General features: G+C 35.9%; 1 protein-coding gene across 8 annotated transcripts in view; it reads right to left on the reverse strand.

Moving 5' to 3' along the window:
- LOC123309129 (proton channel OtopLc) overlaps positions 1-17,663 on the reverse strand; it is a 40,371-nt gene that overhangs the window by 16,164 nt on the left and 6,544 nt on the right. For 6 of the 8 annotated variants that reach the window (XM_044892053.1, XM_044892052.1, XM_044892048.1 and 3 more), the window contains exons 2-3: positions 7,617-7,787; positions 6,400-6,521 (exon numbers count right to left, since the gene is read on the reverse strand). In XM_044892053.1, the coding sequence (XP_044747988.1) occupies positions 6,400-6,521; positions 7,617-7,775 (281 nt within the window). In that variant the 5' untranslated portion in view covers positions 7,776-7,787. Of the gene's footprint in view, positions 1-391; positions 839-6,399; positions 6,522-7,616; positions 7,788-10,517; positions 10,960-17,663 lie in introns of those variants that run through there. The other 2 variants (XM_044892049.1, XM_044892055.1) reach the window with 2 other exon arrangements.

Here is a 17,663-nt window from a genome sequence, read left to right on the forward strand (position 1 = left end):
ACGAACAGTGAAATGAATAAAATCATTTAAGTTTTTGTTTGTTCAGCATATTTCCTATCAATATTCGAGAGTGTGTATTAAATCTAAAAAGAAAAGATGCATACGGAAGATCCCAAAATCAGGACTCACCCTGATAATGTTTTAGTTGTATATCCAGCAAAATATTTCTTGAATATACCCATTTTTCAAAACAGTATTAAAAGCGTTTCGGTTGCTAAACGAATCTAGGAATATTTCCGTAACTAAACGAAATTTCCTGTAACGATCCGTACTCCTTAAGGATTTCTTATCGTTCAAGGACAGAAAGCAGATAAGGCAATCGTTAATTAAGGTGATTCCTGTGAAAAATCTCAACTCGATGCACTAAAGACTCGAGAAAAACATTGAATACCTTTTGTCGGGTTTGGGTTGCACCCCTTTGAGCTCCATCTCTTTGAGTGCGGCGCTCTTTTCCGAATCATTTGCTCTAGATACTGGAAGGGTCGCCATATTGTCCGAATTGTCGATTTCAACGGTGGCAACTTTCAGTTCTCCTACCATAATTAGCTACCCTAATCACAACAACGTCGTTAACACTAAGAAAACGGTCAGGTCGATGATGTCGAATCACATTCGTTTCGAGGACGTCCAAATTCGATGTTCTACATTATTTAGGCCGGATATTGGAAGATCCATAGGGATATTTTTCTCGCGGTTCAGCCCCCTTTCAACCCCCTTGGAAATCGAGGTTTCCCCGCGCGTTTCACGAGATGTAACACGGGGGTATTTTCAGCATTTCCTTCGGAACGAACTATGTCTAGGACGCCCTGGTTGATTCGGCGTTTCAAACTTGATGTCACAACGGATTCTGGTACAGAGGGGGATGCTGGATGAGGGGGATAGGGGCGTCTGTAACGAGGAATCTCGGATCTTTTGTTGTGGTGATTGTTGATCTTATTGAATGGAACGTCCGTATGTATTATTTTCCCCTCAGAAGGTGAGGGAACCTTTTTTATTTGTGGAGATGTACCAATTTTATTGGGAATTGAAATAATCGGAGGGGTGGCCCAGCATATTTTTTAAAATACAATAAATATCCACTTTGGACGATATTTTTCGATCTCTTGCAAAAAAATCTTTTTTGCGATTTTCTAATGAATTTATTTATTTTTTTTTGCAATAAACTACCCCCGATATTTAACCCAAAATCAAGAATTCAAATTGCTTTATAATTCAACAAATATTCAAGTAAAATATTTTCGGAGCATTGTTTCCCCCAAAATTTCAATAGTGTCGTTTTATTGAAAATATAATTCGATATTCGAAAATCCGAAAAAATCGACTAAAAAAAAGAATTTTTCAAAAAATCCGTTCTCTCCATAACTGTTGTGTTTCGGACGCCATATTATAAAACCAAAACCATCAGAAATGCTGAATAATAACGTCCTTTTATAAACAGTACGACTTTTCCTGTAGGTAAACCTGTATATTTTATGTTTTTTAGGGCCTTTCGAAGCTTGGAGAAATTCTTTCAATATATTTTTATGTGAAATAATTCTTTATTTAAAAGAATGAAATTGGGAATTGAAAAAATGCCATTAAAATTTCATAGTTTTTTATTCACGAAATTTTTTAACAAAAGAGTGAAAAAATCAACCCCTATAGTATTCTGAATCAGAACTTTTGGATTCTTCAACATTTTCCAAATGAAATAAATAGTTCAAAAAAATTGAATACGTTGTCTTGACTTCTTAATTTTTTTCCAAAAAATTCTGTGTGCGAATTGAAAAAATAAATAAGATATACTCTGTCTTTTCTAAGTTATAATTTGTATGAAATCTCAACCAATCCTAAATTATGAAAAATTTTTAGAACAAAAATATATTTTTATTATGAATGATTTGGTTTTCAGGAATTTGGACACTTCTGGTTTTGAATTTCGTTATTATTTCGCCAACGTTTCTTCTCCTGGTTTGGTGGTTTCTCGAGGCTTAAATTTACTAAAATTCAATAGAAACTTTGTTTTCCCTCATACGAAACTTTTTGCTCTTAAGATTCTTCAAATTAACTGCTCCAAAATTATTCTCCCTTACTTCATATTTTTACTATGTTCAAAAACCCACATTAGAAAGCAGCCTGCACTTTTCCACAAAAAATCACTTTGCGGTGAAGGTCTCAAAAAAAATAATATGAGAGACGAAATTGAAAACACCCCTAATACAATATACACCTTTCACGAAAATATCATCTCCAGTGTGTAAAATGTATTGTAAAGTGCGCAAAAAAAAATTGTCGTTAAGCTTTGCAGCACATAATCGCATAGGTAAAATATCACAAAAATCTCACTTGATAGATGAGTTAAAAACTTATAGTGCTTAATTTAAGAAAAATTAATCCTTAATTTGGTGTAGGGGAGTGAATGCGTTGAATCTGAACCTGGGAAAATTCAGTAGTTTACCTATTCACTAAAAATTTCTTAATCAGTCCAATGAATAAATTATAATTTATAATTCGTAGCATTTTGAAGCTTCGTTTATTCCATTATTTTCATTTCATTTCCTAAATAAATTTTCGAGGGGTAGGTATACAGTTCTATCGAAAAAATTCAAGATTGAAAAATCCAAAATTGTTTTGGTGAAGCCGTAGAACGGCCAAGAAGGTCTAAAATTCCGGCAAAACCCCGGTTGCAGAACCCCATAACCGGAAACGTAGAGAGGGATGCTGCGGGAATCACGTGCCCCGCTTGAAAATTTTCATTGGCCCTCCAGAGGAGCTGTCCCGGGCTTTCGACCCAGTAACCTCTAATGACCTCGCCCTCAACATGAGGAAGTCCTTTGGAGGTGGTAAAAGGCTGTGTTGAAATTTTTATGAGATCAAAGTGCGAAGTCCCACTAGACTCATTCAGTGATAATTATTGAAAGATAGGGTTGCCAAGGAGCTGACTACGCAGATAGAAATTCGGTCGAGGGCTTGAAAAATTATGCAGATTTGGATTATACTCTTGAACGGCGGTTTTATCAAATACACTGCGCAAAAAAATTAACGCACATTCTGAAAATATCAATTTTAATGAAAGTTAACTCTACATTGACTTTATAACTTATTTTTTATGTTCTCTCGGGAAGGTTTTGAACGAAACAAGACACATTAAATGGAAGAAAATTCAGGATTTCACCGAATCTTACGTTAAAGAAGAGAAATGAACAATTTTCAAAATACTGAAATGCTGATAAGTAATTTAATACTTGGTATTTCCACCCCTTGCGTTGATTACATACTCAAAATGAGAAATCTTAAAATGTTCTGATCTAATCTTTCCCAGATTTCTCCGAGTTGGATTCCTGAGTCATTAAGAGTAGCTGGATGATTTTCTGTTCTTCTCAGCCTTCTATTGAGGTTGTCCCAAACCTGCTCAATCGGATTGAGATCTGGACTTCTTGCTGGCCATTCCATTCGAGAGACTTCAACCTCTTCAAGGTACTCCTGAACGATGCGCGCACGATGGGGTCTAGCATTATCGTCCATAAAAATGAAATTTTCACCAATGTATCGGGCAAATGGCACTACATGCTCTTCAAGAATGTTCCTTATATACTTATCAGCATTCATAGCTCCATTATCAACGACCACTAGGTCTGTGCGAGCAGTCGAAGATATTCCACCCCATACCATAATCGATCCTCCCCCGAAACCAGTAGTATTCAGGAAATTGCACTGAGCATATCTTTCATGTGGACGTCTGTATACAAGGGAACGTCGATCACAATGGTAGAGGCAGAATCTAGACTCATCTGTGAAGAGAACCTTTTCCCAATCGGCCTCTTCCCAATGGATTTGCTCTCTCGCAAAATCCAAACGCGCCCTTCGATGGGCTGAGGTAAGAGCTGGGCCTCTTGCCGCGACACGAGACCTCAAATCATATTCTCTGAGGCGATTTCTAATTGTCTGAGTGCTAATTTGCACCTCATGAGTTTGCTCAAGCTGAATTTGAAGGAGGCGAGCGGTTGCAAGCCGTTGTCTCAACGAAGAAACTCTCAAGTAACGTTCTTGAATGGCAGTTGTTACCCGTGGTCTACCCTGTCCTGCTCTTCGGACATTCATACCTGTCTCCCTGAATCGCTGCAACATTCTGGACACACTTGTATGGAAAACTCCAAACGTTTCTGCAATTCTTGTATATGTCCACCCTTCTTCTCGCAAAACTACTGCTTGGGCACATTCCTCTTGGGTCAAATTGCGTGTTTCGCGTTGCATAGCGATCGAGTGTAGAAAATCAAACGAAAGAAAAACTATTGATCACTAGAATTGATCGAGAACAACTGATTTTAGAATGGAGCCAATACATTCAAAATATGATAATATCATCTTTTTTTATTCCTGTTGGGAAAAAACATCTGTATCGAAGAAAACCGTTGAAAGTGGATAACATATGCATGCATAATTCTGATAAAAATAATTATCATTATCAATATTTTTGCGCAGTGTATATACAGAGTGTGGTCCAACGAATACTCAACGTCAATTTTTTATTCGAGGGGGACAACTTTTCTGCTCTTAGCAACCCCCTGGGGTGAGCCCAACCCCTTGATTTTCCATAGGGATGAGGGGTGTTGCGATACCTCATGTTGAACATCTTATCGAGTACTATCTGATCCTGAAATTTCCCTTCGAAATTCCCATCGATAAGGAAATAACTGGTAGAATAGTTACAACTTTTGTGATATAAGAATGAATATATTAACGGCATGCAGACAATTATTGAATTCTGAATGTGTCTGCATGCCGTTAATATATTCATTGATATTTAATTCCAGACATTAATTCCATTACTCAATTTTGTGATAAGTTTTCGTTGGATCACCATGTTTATGTATACTCATGTCAAAGGAATTAGTAGTAATTCCCAAAGATCCCTGTCTGTGGGTGCTCCAAAGATCAGTACATATCGTTGTTTATAGGGGAGAAATTAGCTTGACTTTCATTCAACAATTTTTTTTTTGGGCTCACTAGAAATCTTTCGAATTCTGTAGACCGAATTGTTCTGCGTTCGTCACATATTTTCCGGCGAGATTCGACATTGTGATAAAATACGTAATAACAGAAACTTTTACGTAGAACGGGCAACATAGCGTTGATTTAAAACCCAAAAATGTTTTGACAAGCTTCATAACCCCCACATTTTCTTACTATACAGAGTGAAAGGTGTCGAATTTCCATGGCCAACCGGGTGCTGAAATAAAAGTGAATGGAGTATAGTAGTTGAATGGTTGACTAGTAAAGTTCACACTATACTCCATACTCTTTTTTTCCAATGAAATGTATTTTTTGATGAGTTTTGCTCGGTTCCTTCATGGCTTTGGCTATCGATCGAATGTTCAAAGTTCCGAGAATGTCATCACGTCTACAGTAAGCCAACATGTAATTACAGCCAGCTCTATACTGAGCTCTCGACCTGTTTCGAGCCCTAAATGCCCATCGACATCGTTGTTCATAAGGCGAGACTAATTCACAGAACACTAATATTCAGTGAACTGATGTTTTCAACATGTTTTCCTTCGTTTCTCTCTCCTAGATTTGCCCAAGGGCCTACATGGTCAAAAATGACTCTCAAATCTCAAAAAGCATGTATGTTTTTGGAGATTTCAATCCTTCATTATTTTCGAAAGTGATAGTTCGTATTGTGAGTTTAGGAGCAAAAATAGGGGTACCCTAATTTTTGTTTCGAAAATGTGTGACCAAATTTTGGTGCAATAATTTCGGGACAGCCTGTATATCAAAGGGAAGTATTAAGGAGGAAGCTATTGGAGCAGTTTTTGGTTTAAAAAAATCCAATATGCAGGAAATCATTACCAATGACTATTTCGAGAAAATGCTGAAATTATTTCAGCTTTAAGCAAACATCTGAGGTTTTAAATATCCATTGCTTGGTTTATGAACTTTCGATTAGGTAAAGGAGGAATTTTAATCACATTCAGTTAATCCAAAGTAAATAACAGTGTGACTATTTTTGTCCAAAGCTGTAAGGAAGAAACAACATGTATATTTATATAGATTGGGTTTTCCTAGCTGAATTTCAACATTCTTCATTAAATTCTGCAGTTGGAAGTGGGGCCTAAGAAATTTTCTCCAGTTGGACTGGAATTTACGCGAATCCCATCTCAGATACTGCCAGTACTACCTACTTGTACTTCCAAACAATACGGAGAGTTGAATGAATTTAACTCCACATAGTATCGGAGTAATCCATCCCAATCAAGAGACACTCGTTTCGAGATTATTGGCCATCATCAGATTAGTATTTACGTTTGAAATAAAGAATATCAACGAACACCTACAGAATTTTAAATATAAAAACAGCGTTTGTTGTTTTTTTTCGTTGTTTTACATTCAATAATTTTGGTAATATACGAATTGACTTACTTGGCATTTTTTGGATAATGGGATTCGTCAGGGCAGGACAAGTCCTCCACAATATCCCGAGGCATGAGGGGTGTTCTATCTGCCACGTGATGTGTTGGAGAACCATATCCATCAGCGTTTAACTGAAAAACATCGAAAATTCACATAGAAAAGCACTTCCCCATCTCAGGATACCAGTGAAAAGGTTACACAAAGGATCATTTTTTTAATAACGCATTGTTTATATTTCAGCAGTGATCCTTCCACCAGATTCCATGTATTTCAGATTCAGTATTAAATTTACAGTACTTTGAGTGACACTCAGAGGCACATGTGAATTAATTTTAAGAAATATAGGTTTTGAAAACTTGCTTAGAAAAATCGATTCTGTTCTGTTCTCAGATATCCTTCGAGACAAAAACCATCATCTTATCTTTACAAATCAACGCTATAGAAAACTCGTATACAAAAAATAATAATATGTATAATATTTCTATTTGATATAGTAAAATAATGTTGACCTCTGATATATGTTTAGTGAAAAGAAAATAAGAGAAAATTTAAGAGCTAAATTTTCACAAAACCAATGTTTCACTAAAAGGAATGCTATATTTTTCGCAATCGGAGACAAATTTTATTTATTAGCTGTAAAATTAAAATAGCCATGTTATTTATACACACACATATTGTACCATTATCCTTTTATTGTATTCTGAAAACTATAATTCAGAGATATATGCTTGAAGAATGCCACATTTTAAAATACATATTATGTTAATAACCTTTTCTTGTCCACATGAGTGAATTTCAGAGATATGGCAGCTATATTTCAGAACACACATGAAGCAAATCCCAAGAAATTAATTGTATTCTAATAATAGAAGAACGTAGACCTATCTATTATTAGTTAGTACAAGAGAATATCATATTTTTGAATATGATCGATGAACTAATAGGTATCGTTTTACCTTTTTCATAAATGAAAATAACGAATCTCCATGAAATACATTTTGTCTAAGAACATTTGGAAAATTTTCTGAACTTTTATTTAATGTTTTTTGACTATCCATGCCCGGAATGTGGTAGGATGGTTCGCACTTTTTTTTCTTTTTCTTTTTCTTTTCTTTTTTTTTTCCTTTTTTGGTCTTTTTGTAGATTCATTCCCGGCAACGGGATACAGCAATGAAATGAATGAAATATTTAAAGACGAATCTTGTGGGGGTATGATTTTTACTTACTCTAACTATGGTGGCTACAGGTTGTTGCTGTGTTGGCGTAGGGGATGATTCCATCTTGTTGTTGGATTGAGCCGGAACTATTTTGGGAGGGGGTTCTAAGGATATTTGCTCGCCAAGAAGGCGCTCCTTCATCTCGTGGATGTAAGGACACCTCTGCATGTTGAGTTTATACTGAAAAAACAAAGAGAGAACGGTTTAAATCTGGATTAATTGGAATTTTATCGATGATGATTAAATTAATCGGTTGATTTTTAATAGATAACGTATGTATACGAATCTTGATTGGTGCAAAAATCAAGAGAATGATTAATCATTTCGAAAAAATTTATCAAGACAGGGGGAATGCAGCTATTTAAAGGGACTTATTGATGGTATTAACTTTTAACTGTGAATAATTGTTCTTTCATTGTAGTTTTCAATAGCAGAGTTTTATCCTCGATGGCAGTTTACATAATTGTTGAATGAATGAAATCTGCATGGCGATACTATAGACGAATTTCAATTTAATCTTATCTGAACTTGTTGCTCTACATTAGTAATATGATACGAAACGTATAAATGATACTCAATTTTTTATGATTCAGGTGTAGGTTATCGCTGTTCTAAGGTATCAAAACATATACATAATTTATGTTTGAACCAAAGGTTGTTTACAATGTTTGAGTGATACATCGGAATTTGATCATCCTTGTTTTCTATAGAATTAATTACAGAAGAGGAAATGCCAACAATCATAAATCCATTTAGAATTCTATTTCAACATCATAAACGTTAAGAAGATGTTTCTAGGTCTCTAGCACAAGATATCCCGAGAATTTAAATCAACGAATTTTTTGCCAAGCTCCTCTTGTTATACAGAGTGAGAATATAAGGGAACGAAAAATTTACTTATTTTTGGCTGAGAATTTAGGAACAGTGATGGCCTTACTAAGTTTTTTTTGTTATGTTAGGTCATTACGTTGAAAAGTTTTCGTCAGTAGCTAGATATATGTATTGTGTTGCTGTGAAAATAACGCTATTTCATGGAATTTCGTTTTTTTTTCGGCTTTTCAAAGAAACAAAAGCAGAGTTAAATGTAATCTGCATCAAGGAATAGTTTGTAGGGAAATTGATCAAAAGCAGTGACGTGCATATGTTATAGGTATGTGATAAAAAATTTAAAAATTACCTAAAAAAATCCTTGATTTTATTTGAAATTTTCTATCCATTTGTTGAGCGTTACACTTTGAAGGAAGCTACAAATGAAATGAGTGCTCGAATTGAAGTTTAGTGAAAATAGTATTTTTCTCATTTCTGTAAGATTTCACCTGAGAATTTCTGGCTCAACGGTAAAACTCTAACTTCTTCGAAGATCGTTGATTTCACTACGATTGAAGGATTTTGCTTTTGAGGATACTTGTGCCATAGTTATGCTCGATAAGGCGCATTATATCCCACAAAAACAAAATCCGCACTCCATGTTACCTTTAAAGCTGTAGTTCTTGAAAAAAAACCGTGTAAAATGTAACTTATAATTAAGTTTAAATTTTTTTTAATCACAAGTCCCTTTATGCACGACATTGCAGTTGATCATTTTAATTATATTAGATATCCATGATGCAGTTTCAACGATATCTGCTATTATTATATAAAAAACCGCGAATTTCTCGAGAAAAACAGAATTTCATAAAATATCGGTATTTCTATAGCAACGCAAAATATCGAGGAAATGATGAACATTTTTCGAGGTGATGAACTAACAATACAAACATAATATAAAGAAAAACTTTATAAGGCCCCCAATATTTCTTAATCCTTAACCGAAAAACTGAAATTTTTCGCTTTTATATGTTCACACCCTGTACAATAACAGAAGCTTGAAAAAAAAAGCCTGCGCCAGTTACCTGAAGAATGAGGATGGCAATTCTCAAAACTAGCGAAAAATCCGATATAGGCCAAGAAATGTCGAAGTTAGAGTTAGAATTTCTAGAAAAATAAGTGACTTCATAAAATGGCAATATTTCCATAGCAACGCATTGTTTCCGAAAAACAGCCAAGATGTCCCGATGTGTTGATCTAACAATCCACTCAGTATAAAAAAAACTTTGTAAAGACCTATACTATTCCCACATTCTTAGCCAAAAAACGAAAATTTCTGGCTGCCTTACATTGACACCCTGTACAACAAGAAGAGATTGAAAAAAATTACTCTGTGCCAGTGGCATAAAGGCGAAGGATAAGGCTTTGCATCTCGGGGTACATATCCAATATCATCGAAGTACTATCGAAGTTGTAGCTTCTTGAAGTTTTAGCTTGTCAAACTTGACAATTTTTTAGGTGTCCCACTTCATTTGCTGCTTAGTACAGTTTAAGTGATTTGATTTCTCAGAAAAAATCCGAGCAATCTCTGTTTGTCTACTGAGTTTAAACTGGTGAAATACTAGGGAGAGTTTTATGAATTTCAATACAAAAAACGTAGTCATCCTACCAATATCTACCCTTCTGCCTAATCAATACACTTCTAAGAATAAATAATGCGTTTCTACATAAATATATAAAAAGAAAAGACAGCCACTGTCAATCTGTTTCGAAATTAAATGATTTTGATGTACATTTTCTATTTATTCCGAAGGTTTTGGGAGTAGTGAATTCATTCTTGCCCTGGTGATGATAATAACCTTTTCCGAAACGTCGACTAAGGTGAGAGTCTGATTCCCGAAAATGTGACCTTTCCACCACCATTCAAATATGCACCTACTACCCAAAACAAATTACCCCTCTCTAAAAAAAAAACAGTTGGTCCTCTTAAGTTGAACTGGTAAGTAAAGGAAAATGGAAGTGTTGAGTGAGATAGCAGAAGCTTCCAGATCTGCTTCCAAGAAATATAAACAATAATCGAAGATTATTGCGTCGAATACTCACAGCAGCATCGAAATTCTTTTTCATTCACAAGCCTCCAACACCGAACAACGGCACACAGGAACTTGAATTTTACTTCCCACTGACACCAAACTCAATTAGCTACAAAACTCCAACGTGCACAACTATAAGATCCACACTTATCCATAAGCATCGCACACTTTTCGCATACCAATCACCTACAGCGTTAATGAATATTCCCAATAGATTAACGGGCTCGATTCATTTTGAATGTCGAGACATTGAACTCCGCTATCTTAAAATAATTTCGAGATTACCAAATTTCGCGGCGATGATCCCAAAGCGTCGCAATCTACTGAAGAAAAAATGTATTCTTTCCGAAAGGTAATCCCCAAACGTGACGGCATTGAATTGTTCAAATGGGAGTTGTTCAAAAGCCGGTGTCTTCTACTTCTACGTAAGTAGACGGTGTAATTTATGATAGGCTAGAGTTGATCCGACACGCTGAAAAAACCAAGCGACCTACTACAAGTCTCGATGTATGTCAGAAAATGTTGAATTCAAGGTGAATAGATCGGGTTTATCGTGGTGAACTCCGTTTCTGTCTATTACAGGTCTGAAAAGGCAGAAAAAACGTACTTAGTTGGTATTGTGCTGAATTGATTGTCACGATTCAATTGTATTCTGAAGATACATTATTCTAATCATCTTTATTTATAAGTCATATCATATCTCAGTAAGTTGGGGAAGAATCCATTGAGCATATTACTCAATATCAAGTGAGCTGAAGATGGATCCCTCCTGATAAAACGAAATAATTCAAAAAATCTATACAGAGTGGTTGAAAAATATTCGACTAAGTTCAATATTCTTCTTGGCTAAGGGCCTAGGGTGGCCAATACTCCCACTGGGAATTGCACTCAGAAGATCCCTTTAAAAAGTACTCAAAAATGAAAAATGGAAAAACATAAAAAAATATTTTCTCGTGAACAGTGTCAGATATTGGAGAGTTTGGTATGAAAATATAGGTTTTCGAATACGCTGAATCTATTGCAGCCATTTGCGGAAGCCTATCTCCCTTCGTTTAGATTTTCATCTTCAAAATGGCATTTTTTCAAAAATTGCAATTTTCAATTTGCGATATCTCCTGTTATATTCGTCTGATCCAATTGGGATTTCCGGTTATATAATGAGCGTTGCCTAGGCTTCCACCCTAGCACAAAAACTCAATTTCGAAAATCTCGATTTTTTGGGTCAAAAATGAGCAAGGGGTTAGACCCCCCTAAAATGACCTATTTGCTACTCTGTCTAAAAATCAGGATGTTCTATGACTGTCCTCGGATATGGAGTTCATAGAATTTGTTTTGAAGATTGTAGAAAACCAAACAGTTGATGATTCAATAGAGAATTCCACTCCAGAGAGCTCTTCGAAGTCAACTCGAAAATGAAAAGTGGAAAAACAAAAAAAAATATTTTCTCTCAAACAGTGTCAGATATTGGAGAGTTTGGTATGAAAATATAGGTTTTCGAATACGCTGAATCTATTGCAGCCATTTGCGGAAGCCTATCTCCCTTCGTTTAGATTTTCATCTTCAAAATGGCATTTTTTCAAAAATTGCAAATTTCAATCTGCGATATCTCCTGTTATATTCGTGGGATCCAATTGGGATTTCCGGTTATATAATCAGCGTTGCCTAGGCTTCCACCCTAGCACAAAAACTCGATTTCGAAAATCTCGATTTTTTGGGTCAAAAATGAGCAAGGGGTTAGACCCCCCTAAAATCACCTATTTGCTACTCTGTCTAAAAATCAGGATGCTCTATGACTGTCCTCGGATATGGAGTGCATAGAATTTGTTTTGAAGATTATAGAAAACCAAACAGTTGATGATTCAATAGAGAATTGCACTCCAGAGAGCTCATCGAAGTCAACTCGAAAATGAAAAGTGGAAAAACAAAAAAAATTATTTTCTCTCAAACAGTGTCAGATATTGGAGAGTTTGGTATGAAAATATAGGTTTTCGAATACGCTGAATCTATTGCAGCCATTTGCGGAAGCCTATCTCCCTTCGTTTAGATTTTCATCTTCAAAATGGCATTTTTTCAAAAATTGCAAATTTCAATCTGCGATATCTCCTGTTATATTCGTGGGATCCAATTGGGATTTCCGGTTATATAATCAGCGGTGCCTAGGCTTCCACCCTAGCACAAAAACTCGATTTCGAAAATCTCGATTTTTTGGGTCAAAAATGAGCAAGGGGTTAGACCCCCCTAAATGACCTATTTGCTACTCTGTCTAGAAATCAGAATGTTCCATGACTGTCCTCGGATATGGAGTTCATAGAATTTGTTTTGAAGATTCTAAAAAACCAAGCAGTTGATGATTCAATAGAGAATTCCACTCCAGAGAGCTCTTCGAAGTCAACTCGAAAATGAAAAGTGGAAAAACAAAAAAAAATATTTTCTCTCAAACAGTGTCAGATATTGGAAAGTTTGGTATGAAAATATAGGTTTTCGAATACGCTGAATCTATTGCAGCCATTTGCGGAAGCCTATCTCCCTTCGTTTAGATTTTCATCTTCAAAATGGCATTTTTTCAAAAATTGCAAATTTCAATCTGCGATATCTCCTGTTATATTCGTGGGATCCAATTGGGATTTCCGGTTATATAATCAGCGTTGCCTAGGCTTCCACCCTAGCACAAAAACTCGATTTCGAAAATCTCGATTTTTTGGGTCAAAAATGAGCAAGGGGTTAGACCCCCCTAAAATCACCTATTTGCTACTCTGTCTAAAAATCAGGATGCTCTATGACTGTCCTCGGATATGGAGTGCATAGAATTTGTTTTGAAGATTATAGAAAACCAAACAGTTGATGATTCAATAGAGAATTGCACTCCAGAGAGCTCTTCGAAGTCAACTCGAAAATGAAAAGTGGAAAAACAAAAAAAATTATTTTCTCTCAAACAGTGTCAGATATTGGAGAGTTTGGTATGAAAATATAGGTTTTCGAATACGCTGAATCTATTGCAGCCATTTGCGGAAGCCTATCTCCCTTCGTTTAGATTTTCATCTTCAAAATGGCATTTTTTCAAAAATTGCAAATTTCAATTTGCGATATCTCCTGTTATATTCGTCTGATCCAATTGGGATTTCCGGTTATATAATCAGCGTTGCCTAGGCGTCCACCCTAGCACAAAAACTCGATTTCGAAAATCTCGATTTTTTGTGTCAAAAATGAGCAAGGGGTTAGACCCCCCTAAAGTGACCTATTTGCTACTCTGTCTAGAAATCAGAATGTTCCATGACTGTCCTCGGATATGGAGTTCATAGAATTTGTTTTGAAGATTCTAAAAAACCAAGCAGTTGATGATTCAATAGAGAAATGCACTCCAGAGAGCTCTTCGAAGTCAACTCGAAAATGAAAAGTGGAAAAACAAAAAAAATTATTTTCTCCCAAACAGTGTCAGATATTGGAGAGTTTGGTATGAAAATATAGGTTTTCGAATACGCTGAATCTATTGCAGCCATTTGCGGAAGCCTATCTTTCTTCTTTCAGATTTTCATCTTCAAAATGGCATTTTTTCAGAAATTGCAAATTTCAATCTGCGATATCTCCTGTTATATTCGAGGGATCCAATTGGGATTTCCGGTTATTTAATCAGCGTTGCCTAGGCTTCCACCCTAGCACAAAAACTCGATTTCGAAAATCTCGATTTTTTGGGTCAAAAATGAGCAAGGGGTTAGACCCCCTAAAATGACCTATTTGCTACTCTGTCTAAAAATCAGCATGTTCTATGACTGTCCTCGGATATGCAGTGCATAGAATTTGTTTTGAAGATTCTAGAAAACCAAACAGTTGATGATTCAATAGAGAATTGCACTCCAGAGAGCTCTTCGAAGTCAACTCGAAAATGAAAAGTGGAAAAACAAAAAAAATTATTTTCTCTCAAACAGTGTCAGATATCAGAGTGTTCGGTATGAAAATATAGGTTTTCGAATACGCTGAATCTATTTCAGCCATTTGCGGAAGCCTATCTTTCTTCGTTTAGATTTTCAACTTCAAAATGGCATTTTTTCGAAAATTGCAATTTTCAATTTGCGATATCTCCTGTTATATTCGTCTGATCCAATTGGGATTTCCGGTTATATAATCAGCGTTGCCTAGGCGTCCACCCTAGCACAAAAACTCGATTTCGAAAATCTCGATTTTTTGGGTCAAAAATGAGCAAGGGGTTAGACCCCCCTAAAATGACCTATTTGCTACTCTGTCTAAAAATCAGGATGCTCTATGACTGTCCTCGGATATGGAGTGCATAGAATTTGTTTTGAAGATTCTAGAAAACCAAACAGTTGATGATTTAATAGAGAATTGCGCTCCAGAGAGCTCTTCGAAGTCAACTCGAAAATGAAAAGTGGAAAAACAAAAAAAATTATTTTCTCTCAAACAGTGTCAGATATTGGAGAGTTTAGTATGAAAATATAGGTTTTCGAATACGCTAAATCTATTGCAGCCATTTGCGGAAGCCTATCTCCCTTCGTTTAGATTTTCATCTTCAAAATGGCATTTTTTCAAAAATTGCAAATTTCAATCTGCGATATCTCCTGTTATATTCGTGGGATCCAATTGGGATTTCCGGTTATATAATCAGCGTTGCCTAGGCTTCCACCCTAGCACAAAAACTCAATTTCGAAAATCTCGATTTTTTGGGTCAAAAATGAGCAAGGGGTTAGACCCCCCTAAAATGACATATTTGCTACTCTGTCTAAAAATCAGGATGTTCTATGACTGTCCTCGGATATGGAGTGCATAGAATTTGTTTCGAAGATTCTAGAAAACCAAACAGTTGATGATTCAATAGAGAATTGCACTCCAGAGAGCTCTTCGAAGTCAACTCGAGAATGAAAAGTGGAAAAACAAAAAAAATTATTTTCTCTCAAACAGTGCCAGATATTGGAAAGTTTGGTATGAAAAAATAGGTTTTCGAATACGCTGAATCTATTGCAGCTATTTGCGGAAGCCTATCTCCCTTCGTTTAGATTTTCATCTTCAAAATGACATTTTTTCAAAAATTGCAATTTTCAATTTGCGATATCTCCTGTTATATTCGTCTGATCCAATTGGGATTTCCGGTTATATAATCAGCGTTGCCTAGGCTTCCACCCTAGCACAAAAACTCGATTTCGAAAATCTCGATTTTTTTGGGTCAAAAATGAGCAAGGGGTTAGACCCCCCCTAAAATGACCTATTTGCTACTCTGTCTAAAAATCAGGATGTTCTATGACTGTCCTCGGATATGGAGTGCATAGAATTTGTTTTGAAGATCCTAGAAAACCAAACAGTTGATGATTCAATAGAGAATTCCACTCCAGAGAGCTCTTCGAAGTCAACTCGAAAATTAAAACTGGAAAAACAAAAAATAATATTTTCTCCTAAACTGGAGCAGATATTTGAAATTTTGGTGTGAAAATAAAGGTTTTCGAACACGCTGAATCTATTGCTACAAATTCCGAATCCCTGTCTCCCTTCTTCACCAAAATCCAATACCAATTATAGAATGCTATAACAGCAATTGTTTCTCGAATAAGGACAGGAAAAATTGTTTGATTGGTATAACTTCTTTTCACCAAGGATGCGATAATATTGTTGCTCTAGTTTCCCTTACGTATCAGACCATTGCTAACAATCTATTTCCGAAGACCAGAGAAGGTGAAATACGTTTGGTTGCTAATATCCCAATCGAAAAGTCATTACTTATTTATAACGAACACATCATTAGACAATGACCTTCCCTATCTTTTTTCCATCGTCATCTGTTGATTACTATCATTACGAAAATGGAATTAGTAAAACTTTGTATTGATTCTGAACGTTTCCGACCTTGAAAACGATGAGGTTTTTTCTAATTTCGCCTATTAAGTCAGTCTATTCTGAATTGAAAATGAATCCATTTTATAGAGAAATATAAAACGCCTTATGTCTATCCAATTTGGAAGCAAACTCAAATCGATTTTTCTTGATATTCGTAAGGTTATCGCTCATTATAGTTCACTAGATTGTAGGTACATGTACCTAAAAAAGAGCTAAAGGAACTTTCACAGGCAGTTCGGAGATGCTGAGAGATCACTCTGTCATGTTTTCCAACTCGAAGACCCTGTCCTGCTATGGGAGGCCTCAAAAACCTCGAGATTCTTCTTTGTTTCAGCCTCTGAGTCTTCAAGGTTCAGTCTGAACCGTTTAGAACCTAAGACCTGCCATATTGACCATTTTACTTCGTTAGTGTGGGACAGAAGTGAAGTTTTTTCATTCAAGTTCATTCGGTCACCGGCAATTACACTCATTCACAAAACCTATCCGTCTCAAAGGACGTAAAAAGCCGGAAATGCTTTTTGCGTCAGACACTGTTGCTCTTCTTCCGTCTCCCCTTTCATGAAGGATTATATCCTTTCGTACATGACGATGCATACAAAACGCACGCGGTTACTTACCTCATGAACTCGTCAATTCGTCAATCATCATACAGCAACATGTTCAGTTGGTGCCAGTCGAATTTCAGGCTTGTATGATCATAATCAATTGTCTAATAGTGGGAGTTCTTCATTCGGGGATAAGTTTCAGTGATAAATTGAATTTGATATTTACTGACGGTGCATTCAATCTGCTCATGATCCTTCACAAGGATCGTCAACAATTGCAAACAATGAAGGACTTTTTTGGACCTCTTGAATTCAATTTTCAAAATGCCAAGCCTGTGGTTTCATTCAGGCAACAAATTCCTAATTTTCCTGAGTAATTTTTATTAAATCAAATAACTCACTTACTTCACGAATCTTTTTTCAAAAAGTGCATTGTCTAATTTATGATTTATGCTGTGTTTATGCAGAATTCCTTGGAACTCTGAGTCAAGAAATTAACCCAAAATATTGATGTATCGTTTGCATCCCTACCAACGATGTGTTATTGCCAATAAACCCTCCATCCCCAATCTTTACTCTGTCAGATGCAAGATTCGATGCATCCTTATCAGCGTAGAATAAATTATTCAAAGCAAAAGCTTATTCGTAACAGAGTATGCCATTTTCCAGTAAACGGAAACATGTGCATGTGCTGAAAACGACAGATGCCCTGGTGCACCTGGAGAGGAGGAAATAGGAGCAGTTTCCCTGGAAAAATAAGACAACAAAAAGGT

The sequence above is a fragment of the Coccinella septempunctata genome, chromosome 3, assembly GCF_907165205.1.
Source record: "Coccinella septempunctata chromosome 3, icCocSept1.1, whole genome shotgun sequence".
Taxonomy (NCBI): domain Eukaryota; kingdom Metazoa; phylum Arthropoda; class Insecta; order Coleoptera; family Coccinellidae; genus Coccinella; species Coccinella septempunctata.